Source organism: Mycetomoellerius zeteki, unplaced genomic scaffold (assembly GCF_001594055.1).
Source record: "Mycetomoellerius zeteki isolate Tzet28-1 unplaced genomic scaffold, Tzet1.0 scaffold288, whole genome shotgun sequence".
NCBI classification, from domain to species: Eukaryota; Metazoa; Arthropoda; class Insecta; order Hymenoptera; family Formicidae; genus Mycetomoellerius; species Mycetomoellerius zeteki.
In genome coordinates, this window is record NW_017257269.1 from 222,318 (window position 1) to 244,416 (window position 22,099).

At 30.9% G+C, this 22,099-nt stretch overlaps 1 protein-coding gene across 1 annotated transcript in view; it reads right to left on the minus strand.

Moving 5' to 3' along the window:
• The window catches only part of LOC108724289 (cytochrome P450 4c3), a 25,192-nt gene extending 3,504 nt beyond the window's left edge, over positions 1-21,688 (minus strand). The window contains exons 1-4 of the mRNA XM_018450599.1: positions 21,487-21,688; positions 20,235-20,444; positions 11,997-12,194; positions 6,997-7,179 (exon numbers count right to left, since the gene is read on the minus strand). Of these exons, the coding sequence (XP_018306101.1) occupies positions 6,997-7,179; positions 11,997-12,194; positions 20,235-20,430 (577 nt within the window). The 5' untranslated portion in view covers positions 20,431-20,444; positions 21,487-21,688. The remainder of the gene's footprint in view (positions 1-6,996; positions 7,180-11,996; positions 12,195-20,234; positions 20,445-21,486) is intronic.
• Positions 21,689-22,099: the final 411 nt, after the last annotated feature.

Genomic DNA, 22,099 nt, shown 5'->3' on the forward strand with positions numbered 1-22,099 from the left:
ACATATATATATATATATATATAATTGCTGCTAATGGGCGCATTCGCTGTTGAGAGCTGTGCATTAAAAGAAAATAAAATGTATACGTAAGGATATAGAAATTATGATAAAATAATTGACAATTTTGCGATTATCAAAGCATAAAAAATGTAACTTTAAATGAAGAAATAGATTTTCTATGAATTTTTGAAAGAATTAATATGTATGTGTTATTGACATGATAATTGACGTTATTCACATTGTGGACAGCGTAATGTAGATAATACATATGTGAAATGTATTTATTCCACAATACATATATTTTAATAACGCTCTATTGATCATCGTCGATACTATGGTGGAAGAAACCACCATAGTCGATACATTTGCAATTAGCGAGTAGATAATCGGCATCGGCGAGTAATAATCGATCGCTCATCCGTTTTCCCACATTCACACCTTTTCTTATTATCAATTCAAAATTCCGAGTATGAGTCAGATTAACAAAAACATAAGAGAATTTAAAAAATTATAAAACTAAAGTGTATACATTACAAATATTTATTTTCGCGAATAAATATCGTTTTACGAATGTAAATAAATGGAATATTTAAATAAACTTCATCGCAGCTCAGGTGACTTCGCAAAAGCGATAAAGTTTAATCTGCCTGATAAAGATTTGCTAATAAAGACAGTGTAAATTAACAAGAAAAGTACTCTTTCGCGTAACGAGAACGTAAGATCGTGCGTTAACGATGGTAAAAATCCGCCAATTTTCAAAACTTCTATTTCAAAATCCACGCAGAAGAAGGTTATTTCTATATCGTCGATTTCACGACTATTTACCCCGCGAAGTTACGAGACTAACAGCGATCCACCAGATTTGACTAAAGTATATACGGGACTCTTCTTAATCGAATCTTGTTCTAAAGAAACACATTAGCCTGTGCTAAATACCATATGATATTCTGCTAAATACTACAGTAAACAACTGTTTATTTATACAGTAACATAGTAGTTTGATCTACTGCATTTTTAGAAAAAGAAAAAAACAACAAGAGAAACATAAAAATCCAAAGCAAGATTTTTTAATTGAGCATTTATTTTTGTCCCTAACGTGTATTTTTAGACTATGGACAAATGTCATTATTTAAAAAATTCTAACATCTCTATTTTATTTTAAAAGAAAGAATATATTATGAATATATTTTTTAACAAAAACTGTACTTATTATAATCTCATATATTCTATTAAATGTACCTGTCTTCCATATTTATTATATTTAATAAATATATTTTTAATATGAGAGATTTAATGTAATTAATTAATACATTATAAATATAATTAGTATGAAAGATTGGTTTCGACATTGTCATGATATAATGCACAGGAATTTTCATAATACATCTCTTACAGAAATCTAATACTGACCAATACCGACAGTAATTAATAACTTATTTTAATCATAGAAGCACTGTTCTCTTGGGTACTTTTAGTATTTCAAATAAGTAATCAATTACTCTTTTTCAATAATAAATTGGCTAGTATTAAATTGGCCAAAATATTTCTGTAAGGGATATTATAAAGTTTAATTGACCAATAATTGTTAGATATATATTATAATATAAAATGGTTAAATTTATTTAGGTAAAAATATCCGCGTTGCTGTACGAAATAACAGAGTGGACAAAACAACTGGTTCAATCTCGATCTCGCGTAACAAAGGATGAGGTTTCTGAAAAGATTTCGAAAAGTGAAGTACCATCGATGTCTCGCATAATCAAGCTTGCATATCCAAAAGTAATTCATGATTCAGCACCAAAATCCATTAATTCTGTCTCACCGAGCACGCTTAAAGCAATAGGTTAGTGATTTAAAACATTTAGACTGTCAGTATTATAATTTCTTTCTACTTGAATTTAATAAATCCTTGCAAAAATAATTTGTTAAAGATTCTGCAAAAAAACACAATTTATAAAATTAAAAAAATCAGATTGGAAAATAAATACATTTCGTGCGAAATACGAACGATTGTTATAATTAAAGTTTATTAACCTTAATAATAAATTCTAAAATATTGTGAAAAATTTATCGCAAACTGTAGCTACGCAGCGGATAATTGAATTATCACAACCGCAAAAGGATCGGTGTTTCAAATTATCGAGACGTAAGACACAGATCGATTATGCAATCTGAGAATCCGTGGTTCGTCAAAGTTGAAGCAAATGGATCATTCTGGTATCAAAGCGAAATTACTTAATTCACTGGAAAAAGATAAATTGGATATGACAAAGTTATTGCACGAATCCTTATGGTATAATAAAAACATGGAAAAAACAGTTTTGCTGAAGTATCTAAAAATTTAGTTAAATATAGAAAGAGAAAATATAAAAGATTTTCAGATCTGTATCTAGCTAAATTTTTAGAATACTTCAGCAAAACCATTCTTTTCGTGAAATTTTTACTGATAACGTAATATTGATAACGTGTAATGTTTATTTGTTATTATAACACAAATTACGAACATACGAGTTATTGATGATATTAATAGTGCGAAAGAGACGCAAAAGATGTGTGTTTGCGACTGCAGTCGTCTACTTACAAGTGAATGAATAAATCATAAAGTGTTCGAGTATTTTAATCAGAGCAGCTGAAGGCCATTGCGGCAATCATTTAGCGCATCGTTTGTATCGAATTCTTTCGTTCGCATTAATATTTATATCACACATTTTTTATCTTGGTTATATCATTGTTTTTCAAGCGTCATTCACGCAATAAAAATGCGCCAAATGAATTTGTGCCGAATAAGAAAATATCTCGTTTCTATAAATTATTTGAAGAAAGATCAATATGTCTTCTCAAGATCTCGCAGAAATCTCCGACCTTCAAAAATTGAATTGCTGGATTATTGTTAATAATTCATGAGGCAACTCATTTCAGCTTGACTTTCGATGCCGATCGTGATGCGAGACGAAAACGAAAAAGATTAAAACGGAAAGATAATAAACCAAGAGTATCGGAAGAAATGAGAAAACGGCAATCGTCACTATGTTGTCTTAGCAATACGAACTCGGACAGAAGCGTCGTTGTTGTCGGGATGGACTGGGAGAAGAGACCTCGATTTAGAGCACCGCTCCCGAATCACGCAAATCCCAATGTTGTAAGTCCTCAAAGATAACGAAAGAAACTCGTGTAACTAACGATTAAATTTAAACTTGACGTATCCTGACATATACTTTCGATAGAATTTTTTATGTGTTGTTCAATGTTATATTGAAAAAATGAGTACACATGCAGTTTCTTTTAACACAGCTATATCATAATCGAATATTTTAATAAAATATTCTGATGATGCCGGAAACGTCGCGACTTATTAAAAAATAATTGTTTCCTAATAAAATGATTATATTCCTAATAAATTGGTTAACGTTTTTATATAATTAGGATAGTTCCAAAATTATTTGAATGAGATTATCGTGCTAGAACGATGGTTAATATAACCATCATGACGTGTCTATGGAAGAAGGGTTTTAGAGGGTTCAATCCCTTCCGAAATTTTTTATTCTTTTATTCTTAATTATAAACAATATAATTTTTTATTTTTTAGTATAAGTAAATTTTGTTATATAAAATTTTTTTTCTACTAATACAATTATGTAATTTCTGGAACTTCCGTTAAATAGAGCTTTGACAATATCCGATATATGTATAAAAAATTTCGCAAGGTTTTTAAGCCGAAAAATAGAATATGAGTTGAGATATTAATGAGTACTCCACAATTACATATTTCGTTTATAATATTTGTATTAATCTATACTTTCTTCAAGAAAAAAAATAGAAGTCATGATTTACAAAACCTAATATTTTTCTTTCAAAATCAGAAACAAGAAGGAGACACTTTGAAATATCCAAAAAAGCAATACATTAATGCAAAAAATTACTGTTTATGTGATACCAAATTAATAAAAATCTTCCCCAAAAAGAATCATGGATACGTCCATGATAACCATCGTCGTTAAATTACATTTGATAAAGCTATCTTTTCAATAAAGAATACTATAAAAGGAAAATATCTTCCGTGGAGTTACTACATTTCTATATCTATTTGGAAACACGGTAGTGTCTCGGCGCTAAGACATGGCGCGAGACACTACCGTGCCTCCTTTACGCGATGTGAGTTGTGCCGGATCAAGATTATCGGATCTCAATAACGGCTGTCCCGATCGAGTTTTAAGTACACTTAATCGATAGTTTACACTCCGATTGTATTATACGTATTTTTATTTTTTCTCTACGTACCTTACAAGCGGAGATATTGCGACGCAAAGTTCGGATCTGTATAAAAATGCTGCGCACAATGAAAGGAATAGGGAACAGAGAACAGAATAAGAATTTCAACCTATCAGAAACTGTGTATTCCGCGATACATGATTTTTGATAGGTTGAAATTTTTATTCTCTGTTCCCTGTTCCCTATTCCTTTCATTGTGCGCAGCCCCTAACTTCTTAGATTCAGATACGTCGTTGACCACATTCCGCGCATTCCTTTGGTGTCCTTTTGACATTTTTTACGCAAGGGCGCTAGTGATATACGTGATCAACGAGTGCTGCGATTTGTATTACGATAAAGCTCTGTATCAAAGTAGCACATAGGTCCTCCATGTTAGATCTACTACCCTATACCAATAATACTAAGCGCTTATTGGACTACAGACGAATAAATCGAAATAGCGGTCAAAATAGCCAATAGGAAGATTGTCGGTATTTTGGCTCAGATCAAAGGAATGCGCTACTTTGATATATAGAGCTTTATACTACGATAGTGTCTCGGTCGGTTCAAAACAATAGGATCGGTAAAGTCGGTCTAAGTGGCTACGTTTACACCGTGCGCTTAATCCGCGACCTATACAACACATGTCCTTGTTTATCCTATAGGTTAAACAAAGGCTACGTTTACACCGTGCATTTAGGCCGCGGCCTATACAATAGATGTCCTTGTTTATCTTGTAGGTTAAACAAAGACACCTATCGTATAGGTCGCGGACTAAGCGTACGGTCATACGGTATAAACGTAGCCAGTGTCTCGGTAATAATATAGATAATATAGATGTTGAGTTTAGTTTCCTTACCTCCAATGTTGATAAAATTGGGCTTATTCAATGCGTTTTTGCACGAAATGAACAAATCTGACAAAAAAAGTGTCGCTGTGTCCTGTGGACCGAGCCCAGTGAGAAATGACAATGGAATCGATGTCGATTCGACGTCGATTCCATTGTTATTTCTCACTGGGAGGTATTAAAGTTGATGACTATTCAGGTTAGGAAATCCGTTACATCGATGGCATAAAAGGACATGAGAAGATGTAAGTGAGGCTACAATAAGTATTTTCTGCTTCAATTACACAAATTCTCTGCTTTAAAACACATTCTTTGCTTCAAGAATACAAATTATTTTCTATATAATTTTTGTTTTTACAGCAGAAAATTTGTTTTGGTCAGGTATTTGTTTGCTTTAAAAACACAAATTCTCTGCTTTAAAACATAAATTCTGTGCTTTGAAACAAATTTTCTGTAAAAACAAAAATTATATAGAAAATAATTTGTGTTTTTATAAGAAGACGTCGAATCCAACATATTATACATTGTCTGCCAAACTTCAAACTACTTTCCTCTACTAAAGTTTTTCATACGTTTGCATACTTCTAAAAGTATTCTTTCTTATTCAAATCACATAAAATTATTTAGTTCGAATGAGGTAACGAAGATGTAGCTTTCTTATATACATGATGAGAATGTTGAGATGGATATTGAGATGAATATTACATCAGTAATCGAGCAATTATTAAGTAATGGGATAGCTATATGGACTTGTTAATGGTAATTACATCGTGTTACTAAGGGTCGCGATCAACGTGATGCTTTGAAAACGCTTTGAAGCGTTTTTTAATTAGTCAGTTTGTAAAATTCTTTCTTCTAATTAGTCCATCAAACGCTTCAAAGCAGCATTTGTAGCGAGACTTTGACCACAGCCTAAATATGTAAATTATGTTGGATTGACATAATATTAATTGAATATATCAATTAAATACGAGACTGCCAATTATGCTCAAAGTTAGATGTTTAGAGTAATACATCAATATGTATTTTAATTGCAATTATCTCAGAACTATGCTCGCGCGCCAATTACTTTCAGATTTGTAACTCAATTAATCTGAGATGCTAATAAAATTTCCCAAAATTAAATTAAAACCTGTAAAGAAGTTATTACGAAAAATATTTCCTAGGCAGGGAATTGAATTCGAATTTCACATATACCGTACTAGCTCAGTTGTTCTCAGAGACTAGCATTCTCACAGATAAAAATATTTTTTGCAATAAGTTCTTTACAAATTTTTATTTAATTTAGGGAGGATTACTAGTATCTCAGATTGTGTGTTGCAAATTCAAACATAATCGGCGTATAATCAAAATTCTAAGATAAATGTATATAAAAATATATTGATTACCCCCTAAGTATTTAATTTTAACAGTAATTGACTTGTATTTAATTGATTTATTTAAGCGGTCCTGTTTTAAATATTAATATTTTATAAGCGTCTTCAATAAGGCTGAGGATGTTATTTTAGAAAATAAAAATAATGTATTGCAAAAATAACTTAGTCTGTTACGACTGACATGGTACAAATTTTAAATGTTTTTTTGAAAGATAGTATTGAGACAAATCCAGAAATCGATCAACGACAAAGTCATATACACGTAACCGGCAAATGTTTATTGTTACTCTCCAATATAGCAACCATATTACTTAATAACTATCCGATTACTGATGAAATATTTGACCAAATCTCAACATTCTCATCATGTATAAGGAAGCCACTTCTTCGTTATCCCGTTTAAATTAAATAATTTTATATAATTTGAAAGAGGAAGTGTAAGAGTTAACGCGAGTGTTGGTTGCGTAAAAAGAAAAAATACTAGATTTATAAATTTAACGCGAAATTCGTGTCTATTGAACTCACCGCATATAATATCAAGAGCGGCGCGTTTCGCATAAGGAACAATGTCGAACCATTTGTCCACTTCTTTTTCAAGGCAGGAAATTAGGATGTTTGTTTCTTCTTTCACAGTTTTCAAATATGTATCCTGGAGGCCGCTGTGGAAGGTCGGCGTCAACAGCTTCCTGCGAAATTGCCATTTCTCACCTGAAAGAAAGACCATAATTTTTATTGCGGCTGTAAATTTATTTGCTGTATCCGCGCCAATATAAAAAATAAAGAATTCTCACAGTGTCCCTAGGGGCATCATGAGATAAATATAGGTTTTTTGCTCCCGATTTTCTATTTTTTTCTCTTATAAAAAAGGTAATAGAAATTATCGGATGTCAAAATAACTGATCGTATAAGCAAATGCAAGTCAATTATACATATATTCTTCACTGAAGATATACGAGTCGAAAAAGAAAAAGTGTCTCATCAGTGCCCCGATCTCCCTTATTATAAGAAAAATTCGCGTAATTAAAAATTACGGCTTTTTTCTCTGAATAATCTAAAATTTTAGATCACTCGCTATCTGGAAAATTCGCAAGAATTAAAGAAATAATATTAGTATGTAGTTCAAACTATATATTATATTGATATCCAAAATTCAAAATGAGAAATTGACACTTTGGTGCTACACTGAGAAAAAAAATATAAAGAGCAAAAGTCAAGATAAAAATATTATTTATATTAAATCAATGATAGTGTCAACAGTGTTAATATATGTCATAATGAATACGGACGCGATAAACAGGAGTTCGGGGGACATTTCGAAATTTTACTTTATCACATTCGCGATATATTACGGCTCCTTTGCAAACTAAAAATAAAACATCCATTTAAGGAGAATGAACGTTTTAACATGAAACTGAAATAATACTGAAATTAATGCCGTACAGTACACCAATTAAATAATACATCTGTTTTGTGCGGAAATTTGAAATGATGTATAATTACTTTATTGCTCGAAGTCTGAAGTTCTTTGCGTATAATTTTTATTACATACTTGCGTAATTGACAACTTTTTGCGTGTAAACCCAAGGTGAGAGCAATAATGAGTAATATTTTCTTTATTCTATTTTTGTGAAATCGTATGATGAACAAGGTTAGACAGTCTGAATGATTAGATTAATTTGCGAATATCATCTCTTTTATAATTATTTTATTCTTGAGGCAACATAATATCATTAAATCAAATTTAATTGATTTGCAAAATCAAATGATTCTTACTTTTTATTGTGTCTTATTGTTGTCAATCCTGCTATATCCTGCAGTGAATTAAAAAGTGTAGACGTGTAATAATACTAATAACTTAGACAGAGGAGGCCGAGGATGTTGAAAGTAATACCCGTAAATCGTAACAGAGTTTATAATTTTGTAAAAAAAAAAGAGATAACGCTGTAGGACTGAACGAGACGATTGTCGGCTTAGCGCCGCTGCAATTGGCGCCACGACAATTATTGCTCTGGAAGCTTTCCCACAAAAGACACAGATGTCACAGTCCGATCTATTCTTTTAAGAGACCTTTTAATAAGAGTCGCGACACGAGCCGATTTAAGTCGACTTTTGTAAATAATCATAAAAAGTGATGAAAGGCAAGTGTAAGTAAAAATAGATTACGCATACGCATTGAGTAAAAGTACTTCACGCGTCTTTTATTATTTTTTCATTATTTATTGCTTATCAGGGGAGATAAGGATAGCTTTTGTACAATTGTCCATTTTTACAATTTTTAATTGTTTTAAAGCAATCTCATCATTTCATTTTATCCAAATTGCTTTTATTTACAAACGGCACATAATAAAAATTAACATGTCATTTCTCGTTTCTGACGTTACTATTTAATAAGACTGTGATGACTACTCAGGAACCTTAAGCAGATTTATAAAAAAGCAAAAAATTAATCAGACTGTATCTGTTAGATACAAAGAAAATGAATTGGTTTTCCATGAAGATAAAAAACAGAAGCTTATAGTCCAATATTACATAACATGTTTAAGTATTTACTTTGATTTACTATCATCTGAAGTACGAAAACTGGCTTACAATTGCATCATATTATTTGATTTTGAAGTTCTTTTATCATGGCACAGAAATCAAGAGACTGGCGTTGATTAGCTAATAAATTTTATTAAAAAGAAATCCTGTTTGTTCAATTATAGTAAAAAAAATAATATGTTAAGCGCGCGCTAGTGAAGGATGTTTATTACGATTATTAATTAATATACGGCCGTTATTTAATATAAATAAGTAATTAAAAACAATTTCAATGATTTGTTGCTTTTATTTCGCACTGTTTAACTCATAATATTGTATGTTACAACTTGTCTCAGCGTTGTTACTTTCAATTTCAAGTCGGGGTAAAAAATAACAACGCACTTCGGACTGTTCAAATGGTCATAACACTTTCAGAAATTGAATTAACGGCGTTCAGTCGTTGTGAAACTAATCTTGAATCTTCTCTTTATTTGTGTATATGAATTTAAAATCCATAGCGAACACAGATTTTTTTTATCCAATAAAAACAAAAAATGTTATTTTCAATCTCCTCTAATATATATATTCAGGCCTCCTCTAATATATTCAGAAATTATCATAACTTTTAATATTATTATAATTGAAAAGAATCTGTCGTATAATTCTTTCATTAATTTAATCTTTTATCTTATTTTTAATTTCATTAAAATAAATTGTTTTATTTAAAGTGACATAAAATGAGTCATTACGAGAAAATGCAATGTTTGAAATATTTTAAAATCAATTTATAATTCACGAATAATTATAAATATGCAAAAGACACGTCGATCGATATATTATTTTTATTAAGCAATCAATTATATAAATTATTTATTAGTTTTATTTGCAGAGTAAATTTTTCATACAATATGTAACAGAGTAAGTCACTTATGTAATAAAAAAGTGACCAATTATTTTTATCATCATTTTTTAAATTTCATTTTTTCTTTTACAAAATCCATAGCACCTGTGCATATAGCGAAACCATGGTGGTATGGTTTATAGATTACGCAGCTGTGCTATCATGTAGCGACACAGCCGTATATTCTTCGGCAAGTAATAGAACATAGAAGTTTATTGAATTTAAATGAGAAAGATATTTTAAGAACATACACATTGTAGCTACGAGTTAAGAAGATCGAACAGATTACAATCTGCATATAATACTTTTAGATATTTAAATATTTTCAGAGAACACTAGATAGTGACATTAAAAGAGCTTGTTTGATCCTAATTCGATACTGGATCAGTATACGTATAAATTCGACTTCCAAACAGATATTGAACTATGTGCTTATTTTTTTTATCTAAGCTTAAATCGGACAGAAATTCGAATCAACATTGCAACATTGTTGCGATGTTGCTTATAGATAAAATTTATACTATTATCAATTACCAGTGGCACAGTTCCCAAGTGCTGTACGAGCGTTCATTGAACATACATTGAGCACGTGCCAATGATTTCTAAAAGAAGATTGTATGTCCAATTTTTTATTTAAGGTAAAGTAAACAAAATATACAAATGTAATATTCTTTCGATCTTAAATCTTCAAGTATTAATTTAGGTTCTGATTAAATCTTAATTTTAGTTATTAAATTTAAATTTAAATTTCATATTTTTTTATTTAAATTCTAAATTAAAGATTACTTTCAGAATGAAAGAAACAATGAGAATTTTTTGTCCAATGTCTTTCCGTTTAATTAGTTTAAAAGCAGCTGGCGTTTAAGCGTCAATCGTTATCGATAATTATCTTAAAATAGCAGAGTGAAACGTCTGGATCGTTTATCATGTGAGTCTTTGCAATTTGCTCAAGGTTAAAAATAGTGTAAAATAAAACAATTTCAATATGTAACAGTCAAAGATGGATTTAGAAATTAATTCGGGATTTAATGATTGATAGATGAACTAAATTTTGCCTACTTCGTATTTGTACATAAAATTTTAATATCTAAATAATCATTATCCATTATTATCCATTATTTTAATATTTAAATAACCATTATTATCGTTAGTCCAATAAAACGTATAAATCTATAGAATTTATTTGAGTTATTTTTAAGATTAAGTAATTTTTATGATATAAAAAATTTTTCTCAGACATAATATTTCTTTGTATATTTTGTGTATTTAAATTAAGGATTAATTATTCGAATCAATAGAATTTAAAAATCTATTTAATTATGTATTAACAATTTTGTATCTAATAACGCAAATATTGTTTAATATAAATTAAATAATAAATTATTAATATATAATTAATGTATAATAAATAATATATATATAGGTAATATACATATAGTATTTTATATATGGAAAAAATAATATATAATAATTTTTCTTTAGATTCCAAAAGTATTATTTTATGTAATTTAACAATTTATATTGTTTTTTATAACATTTATTCTTACATCTATTTGCTTATAATATTTCATTTAATACAAATTTTTACACATGAACTGGAATAGAAATTAAAATACGTTACGCCATTCACGAACGAATCATGATCTATTCATCCACTACGTAATATTTATCATAACACACATATACTAGTGATATAATATTTATAATATCCCATATTGTAAAAATGTTATAATGTAATTCGAAGCTGCCATAATTCGAATTCTTTTTCAGATATTTTTACCAATTATAATACTTTTTTCGATTCATGGCAATAATTAATCTTTGTTTGCGTCGTAATCCCTGAAAATAAAAACCGGAGCATAAATCGAGTATAAGGGAAGAGTAACAAAAACGTAAAAAAAAATGTAAAAAAAATAAACGATGCTTCGAAAAGATCAAAATTGAGACTTCGGTGTTTACGCTTCTTTTATATTTTATTGTTCCAATTTTTGCCTCCTAAAAGCTTCATTTATTTCTGTTACTCTCCCCTTACATTCGACTTACGCTCCAATTTTATATTTTCACCAGGGATGCGACTTTAATTTGTAAAACATGAATCACTTACCATTACTGGTCACCAGGCCCGTACCTAACCAAGGCTTCAAGTATTCATACTCTAAACTTTTGTCGATGTGTACGCTGCTGCTGAGTAGAGGTTGCACCGCTTCTACTCGATACAGAAAGATGAAAGGTCGTAGGCCAACCCAGATCAGATAAATGTCGCCAAATTTGTAAGCCCATTTTATCAACTGCTGAAAGAATTCTGAAATAGACAAATCCAACAAATTTTAGACAAATATGTAAAATTGTCCTAATCTGCACTGAAAAAAATGCATGTAATTTTACATGGAAATTACATGTATATGACTGGAAAATTATCTAAATTACATAAATATGCTTGGAAATTTACTGGAAATTGTAAATTTCCAATCATATTTAGGCAATTTTCCAGTCATGAACATGTAATTTCCATGTAAAATTACATGCATTTTTTTCAGTGTGGAGACACGATAATGTTTCAGCGCTAAGCAAGTGCAGCATCATGGCGCAAGACACTGCCGTCCTCCTTTACTCATGTCAAACTGACGAGATTAATCTGTTATAATACTGTCCTAGAAATTCCGCTGTAATGTTCAGACAGGTTCGCGTGTTAGCATCGTAACAGAGTTTTTGTATAATTCGCCGATGCGCTTTAAAGATCATGAGGATGACTCTTCATTCTCAGTAATATTCTTATACAACTTTAGAATTGATTCATTGAGATTTTCTCTACACCGATTATATGTTGCGTAAATATTACAAAATTAATTAATAATTGTTATTATTCTAAATTAATAATATGTAATATACATATATATTTATGTGTATATATGTGTGTATAAAATAATAAATAATATTATTTTAAACTAGCGCTTGTGTGACTTCTGATTGAAATTGGATCACAGTAAGGAATAAAAAAATAGCAAAAAAAAATATCAAGAAGATTAAAATGATTAAAAAAATCAATAAATAAAACAAGGGCAACGAGCCAATTATAATATAAGATCTTTAATAAACGTATATATACAATATTCAAACGTTTCGACACCGATCGGGTCATTTTCAATGTAAAATAACAAAACATCTTACATACATTATCAGAAATTCAGTTAAAATATATTGTCCAATGAGAATTTGGTTATATTCATAAAATGCGGTCCATATGTAAAACTATCGAAAAGATCAAATCTCACTTTTCGCAATTCTACCATCTGAATAAATAATACATTAACGTTGCGTTATAAATTAGATAAACGATGTACATGTTTAGTAAATTAGATTAAAAAAATCATTCATTTTTTGCATCGAAAAATTATCTTTTTTAACACATTAATACATAATATATTTTCGAGAGGACACGTTCGTGGAGAGAACTTTTCGTAGATAAATTTCAATATTCTTCTTGATGAGAGTAAGCAATTACTACTGATCGAATGCATGTGTCGCTTGTTATTGCATTTATGACGTTTTCTACGAGGATCATCTTCAATTATTCTCACGGTCACCGACCTGCGTGTCGTGCAGAAATAGACCTTTTACTACTTCATGTCTGACCAATCATCGCGCCATTATCGCAACTCTAGATCTGCTCTTATTGATATAAATCGCGATTTTCGCGAGAATAAGAAGTATTAAAAATGAAAATGAAAAAACGAAAAAGGAAATTAATGTCAATATAACGCGAGAATATAACGCGATATGAGAAGAGAAGTAAAAAATTGGATAAGAGAAAAATAAAGAGAGGAAGAAATATCAATTTAGAACAATTCTGATAAAAAATGAACAACAAAATAAATTTAGAACAGGATATTTGATAAATATAGCGTATGTGATTGCACAAAAAGAATAAAATGTTGAGCAACTCGAAATAATATACTAGCTTCAGTTTATTGCTATCTGTAGAATAATACCGTACAATAAAAAAAAACAAACTTTGGAGTGTTAGTTACATCTAATACCAAAAAGACTGCATTATAAGATTTTCTTCGGTTGACGAACTGAAGGCTGTTCTATTAGTTTTTTAGGAGAATTGTAGAAAGATGCGTGCGATCGTCGTTGACCATTGCCATGCATTTTCGAAGCGCCTTAAATCTTATATTATATGAAAGCTAAAGTAAATTTGGTATTTGATAGGACATCATTCCAGAGTTCGTTTTTTTTTATAAATATGCGTTACTAATGACTTGATTAACACAAAACTTTGATCAAACTTTTTTATTAGTAGTAAATAAAGAATTATTTTATAATTATAATATCTCTTTTTTTATAAATAAAATTTCTTTATATAAATAAAATCTCTTTTTATAAATAAAACTCTGATGAAGAAAGAGATAAAAGCAAGCAAAGAGAGGGAAAAAGAGAGAGACTAGAAAAAAAGAGAAAGACAGATAGAGAATAAAAAACGGGATGGTGGAGGAAGAGAGAAATCGCACTGCACGTGCAACGAGTTGACGACCGACAGGCTGACCGGACGTTGACCGGTTGAAAATGGACAGTGTGTACTGCACGTGGACGATGAATGCAAAAAGCAAGAGAGACAGAAGTAGAGAAAGGAAGGAGATAGAGAAAAAGACAGACAAAGAGAAAAAGGCGTCGCTCTGGAAAAAGCGGAAGATGCTATCGAAGACCTTGGCGTGCGAGACGTCAGGCGTCCTTCAGGACGGTGGAAGACTCCTTGACGACCTATTTTAGCCCCTCATTCCCTTCCCATCGTCATCGTAAAGATACATCGCGAAATTGAACAAAGAATAAGTATATAATATAAAACGCGAAATACATTATACACATTCCATATGTGTTAAATAAGTAATCACAACAAATTATTAAATCTCATAGGACTAACGCATGAAAACTCAATAATAATAATAATATGAATTAGGCCTAATGCTGGTCGAAGCTAGATCTTAATTGCTTATTAAATAATTCAAATGTGAATTATATATGTACTATATATAATTGCATATATACCATATTTGTAGCATTATTCACTACGCGCCGAAATTTCTCCGGACTTTTTACAGTTTGAATTATTTAATAAGCAATTAAGATCTAGCTTCGACCGGTATTAGGCCTATTTCATATTATTATTAATAAGTAATCACATTGCACGTAAGATTTTTTGAGCGAAAAATGAATGCCAGTCTAGGCTTTAGGCTTTAAATGATTTTCGTTTACTAATGCATTTAAGTTTCTTATCTTTTTCTTTAAAGTTACTCTATCTAATCATTATGTAATTATGTTCTACGTGCGTTTTCATAATAAGAACTGCACATACGTTGAAATTTATTAAGACTAACAAGTTTAACACTTGGCAGTAATTTTTTTTCGTCGTTATCTGATGAAATTGCCTAATTAATTTTTTCAGTTGTTGCTCAAAGATCTTAATTTCAATTTGTTGCTTCCTGGAAGCGATGAGCAAAAAATAAAATCAGGAAAAAAGAACTATCGATCACTTAATCTCGTAGATCGATACTTATGTTACAGCAAATAAATTAATCGACATACGTGCTATATAATCTTGTTTTACGTGATGTTAAAAAATAATTAATCGTTTGACGCGATGGGTTTTTTAGGAGGATACATCTCTGCGTAAAGTGTTGCTACCGCATGTTAATCGCACTTGTGTCGCCTTTTATGCCAATAATGCTCGTAATGTCCCTTTGATTGTTGCTATTTATTTATTATAGCGAGCACACGAATTGAAAGAGAGAGAGAGAGAAAGAAAAGCGTCTAGATTCTATTCTCCTCTCGCAGACGAGGACGTCTGGCCAGAGTCTGACCCGGAATTATCCCCGACAGGCCAATTGGCCGAATAGTCGGAATCTCGCGCCAGGCGTTTCATCTCTTCCGTTTCTTCTTATTTTAAACAAAACCCTACCGCCGATGCTTTCTCTTTTTATCCTCTCTTCTTTTCTCTCAAAACGAAAAGGGTACGTAACACCATATAAAATCGTATGCAATGGCTACGTTTACACCGTGCGTTTAGTCCGCGATACGATATATGTCTTTGTTTAACCTACAGGATAAACAAGGACATCTATTGTATAGGCCGCGGCCTAAATGCACGGTGTAAACGTAGCCAATTACGCGCCGTTATTCAGACTGCTCGAGCGACCTCGACCTGCTTTTTCTTCTTCGCCTTCATTTCTTTATGCCAGGCGGTTATCATTGGTGGACCGAGATAGCTCACCAATCACATTTCTCTTTTTTCTTCGTTTTTCATCACGTGCGCGTGTCTTTACGCGAAAGTTTTATTTCGTCTGATATTGCAATAATCAATTTGATTGTTTTATGGCCGTTTTTATACGACACAGTGGAAAAATAAAGTAATTACACACGAAGTATAATATAACTATAACGTATACTCTTCGCGTAACAAAGATTTGAATAATTACATAACGTTTTAATCATATGTAAAGCAACAATATTTCTATCTTTTAGATGTAAATACGTTTTTCAGATATTCAAAGGTTAAAAACTGTGATTTTTTAATATATATTTGTTCCACTAATGTCCGTTCCTACCAATATAAATTAACTTTAATCTCGGTTCGACTTATTCTTTACCTTTTCTAATTCTTAGAATTAGAAAAAAAGAGTTAATTGAACCGAGATTGAAATTAAACTATATTAATAAAATTACACTGGCTACGTTTACACCGTGCGCTTAGTCTGCGACCTATACGATAGGTGTCTTTGTTTAACCTACAGGATAAACAAGGACATCTATTGTATAGGCCGCGGCCTAAATGCACGGTGTAAACGTAGTCATTGGCTACATTTACACCGTGCATTTAGGTCGAGTCCTATACAATAGATGTCCTTGTTTATCCTGTAGGTTAAACAAAGACACCTATAGGTGGCGCGGACTGGGTGCTTTATTCTATCAAATTTTTAAGTACTCTTGAATGGATGAGAATGATCGTTTAGAATATCTGGGTCAGATCGTACAGGTGTTTTATCTGACCACAGCGCTGATCGTGCAGCGGCCAGCACGTGTCTGTTCTCAATATCTTTCATTGCATTGCACTCTCTCGTTATTGCAAAATTACTCGTGTAAATTTCGTAAGCACCAAAGTCGTCGAGTTAAACTTTCGGAACGTCTGCGGACTCACAAAGCAGCAATGTAGATATATGGCGAGAGAGATTCGTGAATTTTGCATCACTTCGTCAATCCCCGATTCAAGAGTTAAATTCTCTATAGCGTAAAACTATCTTTAAGAATTCAGAATGTCCGAGAATTAGTAATGCAACATTAATAATTGCATTACATCATAACGTACGATGGAATGATTACTGACAGTTATGCTTGACTATTAATCGCAACGTCTATGATAATTTTTTTATGTTTAAAGGTGAAAGTTATCTTCATTTTTAATACCGAAAGATAATTCGTAGTGATTTATATTTATTTAAATAATATATGTGTGGAATGTGCTAAATATATTCTCGATATAATGCTAACGATTTCCTATATCTTAGAAGAAAAGAAAAGTGAGAATGTTACAGCGCAATATTTGTTCTTACGTAATATTTATGCTTATTCGATTAATTTCAATTGGATGCGAGAGGCAAATTTTCAAAGATCATCATTAAGAAGAGGCAGAGGATTTGTAAAGATCAAAAGATTGATTTTTTATTTTTGTAGGTTATTGTAGTGTGATTATAATCTTTAGGAATAGAATGCCATTGATTTATTAAAAAATTCATAAAATGGAAATGAAAATCCAATAGTGCTAAAACTTGTATTTGATGTGGTGTAAAAATCTTGTTTTGTAACACGCTGACAAACAGCAACTGCGCGAGACGATTATTGTAAATCTTACTTTAGAAAACCCTATATATAATACGTATTGTAAGAAGAATTCTTTTTAGAAAACTTTATAACAGAAGGTATGTTTAAATAATAGTACTGTCAACTGCGTAGCAAGTTTGACCACCCCGAGAGTGATAAATGGCAACATAAGTTTCATCTTGGATTACTTATAGAGATTGTTTTGACCTGACCTGAATTGACCTGTATTCGAAAACACATTTCGGAATAAACATAAATTCCTAGCAAATTGTATTTAATCGCTCTCATTCCCGTTTCTATCAATGTAGATTAACTTTAATCTCATTTCAATTTATTTTTCATTTTTTTCTAATTCTTGAAATTAAAAAAAAATAAAGAGTTAGTTGAACCGATTAAAATTAAACTACATTGATAGAAACGGGCATCAAAGCAATTAAATTCATTACGGTTGAAAACTCTAATTGTTCAATATTTTAAGAATGTATTCATATCAACCCCAAACATTTACAAAAGTTTATATAAACTTGGTCTAGAAACACTTACAATTAGTTTTCGAGAGGTAGGAAGAATTTTATTATTCAACAATATAAAACCATTAATGGAACAAGTATTAAACACAGTTTAATGTGTGTGTGTGTGTGTGTGTGGAAACAAATAAAAAGAAAAATACATAAAACAGAACATTTGTTACAAAAATTGTTCGTTAGTATTTGTAAATGTTCATTTTCCTTAAAAATGTGTTGGTCGCAGGGGATTTCATTCTGTTGCATGATAAACTCGATTTGTTATGCTCGAACTTCGAACCCAATTAATTTTTATATTTAAGAGCATTTAAAGTTCATGAAGTTTTAAGAGAGTATATCGTAAATAGATGTGTAAGCAAATATTTATATAAAATTCTATATCCAGGAATTATTTCCAGAAAATATTTAACAGAATATGACAAAGTATAGGGAAAAGTGGGTGAATTGTGCGCACCTAAGGGAAATTTATTGTCCTGGAATGGTTTTCCAAGTTCAAAGCGCTATAAGTATGGAAATAGAAGCAATTTTGTTAAAGGAAAAAGTTTTTTATGCTAAAACGAACAACTTTTTTCTATAGTAAAATTACATTCGATAAATAATTTTTTGCATTCACTCGTATAACTTCAACTTGTTCTCCTGCAAAAACTACTTGTCAGATGCAATTTTGCAAAAGGAAATAATTGTTTTAGCATAAAGTATCGCGTATTGTACTTCACGGGCGCAAATTTTGAAACACCCTGCATATAAAAAACGTTTTATATGTATAATAGTTATTATACATATGTAAATAAAATGTAAACAAAATGTTCTATATTAAACAAATCATATGTGATTTTATCAAATAAACTTTCAAATTCGATTTTCTCGTCTTGTACAAAAATACTATTTTTTTATTTACTTTTACATAAATAATCATTTCTTTCTCAACTAATCCTGTATATACAACTTAAGTTACAAAATTCATTATGAACGTAACATGATATTATATTTTCTGTCCTTATATTTTGTTACTTTCAATCCTTAGACGAAGAAGCATTATTTTGATTACACAGGAAAAACAATTTTACTGAAGTATCTAAAAATCTAACAATAAGTAGATAACAATAAAAATAATTTTATTGGACTGTTAAAATAATTGTGTAGAAAACTCAATCATGATGAGCAATACTGCAAAAAGTTTTAACAATCTAACAACTAACTTGAGCGTTCTGTATAATTTGATAGTCCAATAAAATTATTTTCAGATCTGTATCTAGCTAATTTTTTTAGATACTTCAGTAAAACCGTTCTTTACATCATACGGTTTTCCTCGTAACAATATTTTTTTGCAATCTCTTCGATAAATAATAGCCGCATTGACGAATATCATTTACATTGATTTTCAAACACGATCGGTCCAATACTTCGACAGTCATACATCAACATGTGTTATGTCACATTTAAAAAATGATTTTGTTAAAATATCCAAATATTTGGATCTTTTTACACCCTACAACTTTTGTCTATAACATTTTTCTATAAAATTTAAATATATTTTCCAAGTTATTCAGGGGTGCCGATCTGTTTTCCTAACCCAATATTAATTATTTTGATAGCCCAATAAAATTATTTCCAAATCTGTATTTAACTAATTCAGCAAAATGCTTCTTAGTGCGTATAGAGAGTACGGATATTTGAGAGCGAGCATGGCAAAGCGGACAGCGCACTGGTCTGCAATGCTAGAGATCCCGGGTTCGATTCCCGGTAGAAAACCAACAATTTTCTCTACGCTCGTATCTCCTCTCGGAAGGCAATGGCAAACCACCCGAGAGTATCTTTGCCAACAATAACTTCTCTAACAAAATTTCGTCGTTCAGAATCGACGTTAAAAATTGTAGGTCCCATATGACTGTGTACAGCGTGCGCACCACAGGCATATGATAGAGAAGTTATCATGTAGGACTTACCTTCTTGTGTGCAGTTGAGTTGATAAGCGTTACCGACAATCGGCAACGCTGTGGGATATGGCACGTTCCTCAAGGCATATAAAAACTTTGCTCGTTGTTCTAGCAACGCCAAGAGGACTGCCAATAAGCAGAAGTATAGAAAAATGGTCAAAATTGACCATCCTGTCAGAGCTTCTGTGATTATATTTTTGATCATATTTATATTGTAACCTGTAATATTCAATCGGTTGTATTAATACTCGTTCTTTATCCTTTTCTCAACAAGCGATCGCAAAACAAAATTTTTTGAATCTTTAGAAAAAGTCAAGCACTCTTCTTGAAATCTGCAGAATGACCACGAATTTCGTTAGTGTTCAAGAGTGTTTGATCTTTTCTAAACAATTTTACAATTCTACAACTTTAAAAAAGATTGAGCGCTCTCACACAAAATTTGTGATCTTTTTTGCAGCGTATACTCAAGGAAAGTATTTATTTAATCTTTTTTGAAGATACAAGATTCAATCAGAATTGCATGAGAAATTTTACTGTGCGACTGTTCTATTGAGAAAAGAATTCGGCAATAACGACCCTATAAGCGCATAATATTATTTAATATGAAGTAATATTTTAGGCATATTCTTAGAATATTAAATGTAACATTTTAATAATATGTTACTAAAATTATATAATATTACAGGATATTCTCGAAATATTATTATTAATGGAAGGTTATATGTCCACTCCTGATAATATTATATGATTATTAAAAGTAATATTTTTTTATTTAATGTTACTGTAATATCGTATAAACATTAAAAAATATTATAACAGCATTTACTTTAATTTGTAAAACTGTTACATTTGTTCAGTATAAGTATACATTTAAAAATTGAAAATGGTTTTGGCGCGCAGTTGTAGAACTGGATACGTACTTAAAATCACGTCGAAACGTTTTTTTAGCACAAGATGCAGCATAGACTGATAAGAACTTTTCGTTGTTGGATTGTGAATTCAAATTGTACAAAATTAAAAATAATTAATATTTATAATTTTAATAATATTTCAGGAATATTAAGATATAATATCTAGGATATTATATAAGTGGACATATAACCTCTATAGAATACTCCCGTAATATTAAAAAAATATTTATGGTATTCTCGAAATATTATAATAACATTATTTTAATTTTTTAAATAATATCCATATAACATTCTAGGAACATTTTGCGCTTATAGGAGAGTAAGCATCGAGAAGAGAATCAAACACATACGAGAGACAGTTGGCAGATTCAATCGGGATTCTCTTCCGCGATAAGATTTAAATGGTTGCGTTCAGCAGAGAAAGCAGCTTTGCAACTGTTGTAAAATTCCACAATATGATTGGTTTATACGTTTAGATCTATAAGGAATCAAAAGCAAGAACTAATCGTATTGAAGAATTTTAAAACAGTGCAAAGCTGCTTTCTCTACTGAACGCAGTCTCAACTTTTTGCCACAGGCGATCGTATAGCGATCAGATCGCAGAAATGTTAACCAGCTGTAAGTGAAAAATCAAATCTTAGACACAAGTACGTTTTGTATCGGGAATCAGAAAACAGTCTGGCGATTACCAAGTCCAGGCACTGTGGAGGCGTGAGAAGAGGAAGCGTCGATTTTTTAACCCCGAGAATAGACAGCGGACTAATACGCACAAAGTTGCACCGGTGATGCCTTGTTATGTCTTGCGCTTATAATGAATGATCAGTGCGGAAAAGTCGCCCTTATATACTACCGGATTGTACTACAGCGGTCAGCGATTAAGTTCTTCCACCAATAGAATGGCGAATACGCATATGTGTACATATAACGTGCGTGTTAAGCTGCGTGCCACATGCGCGCAGATCG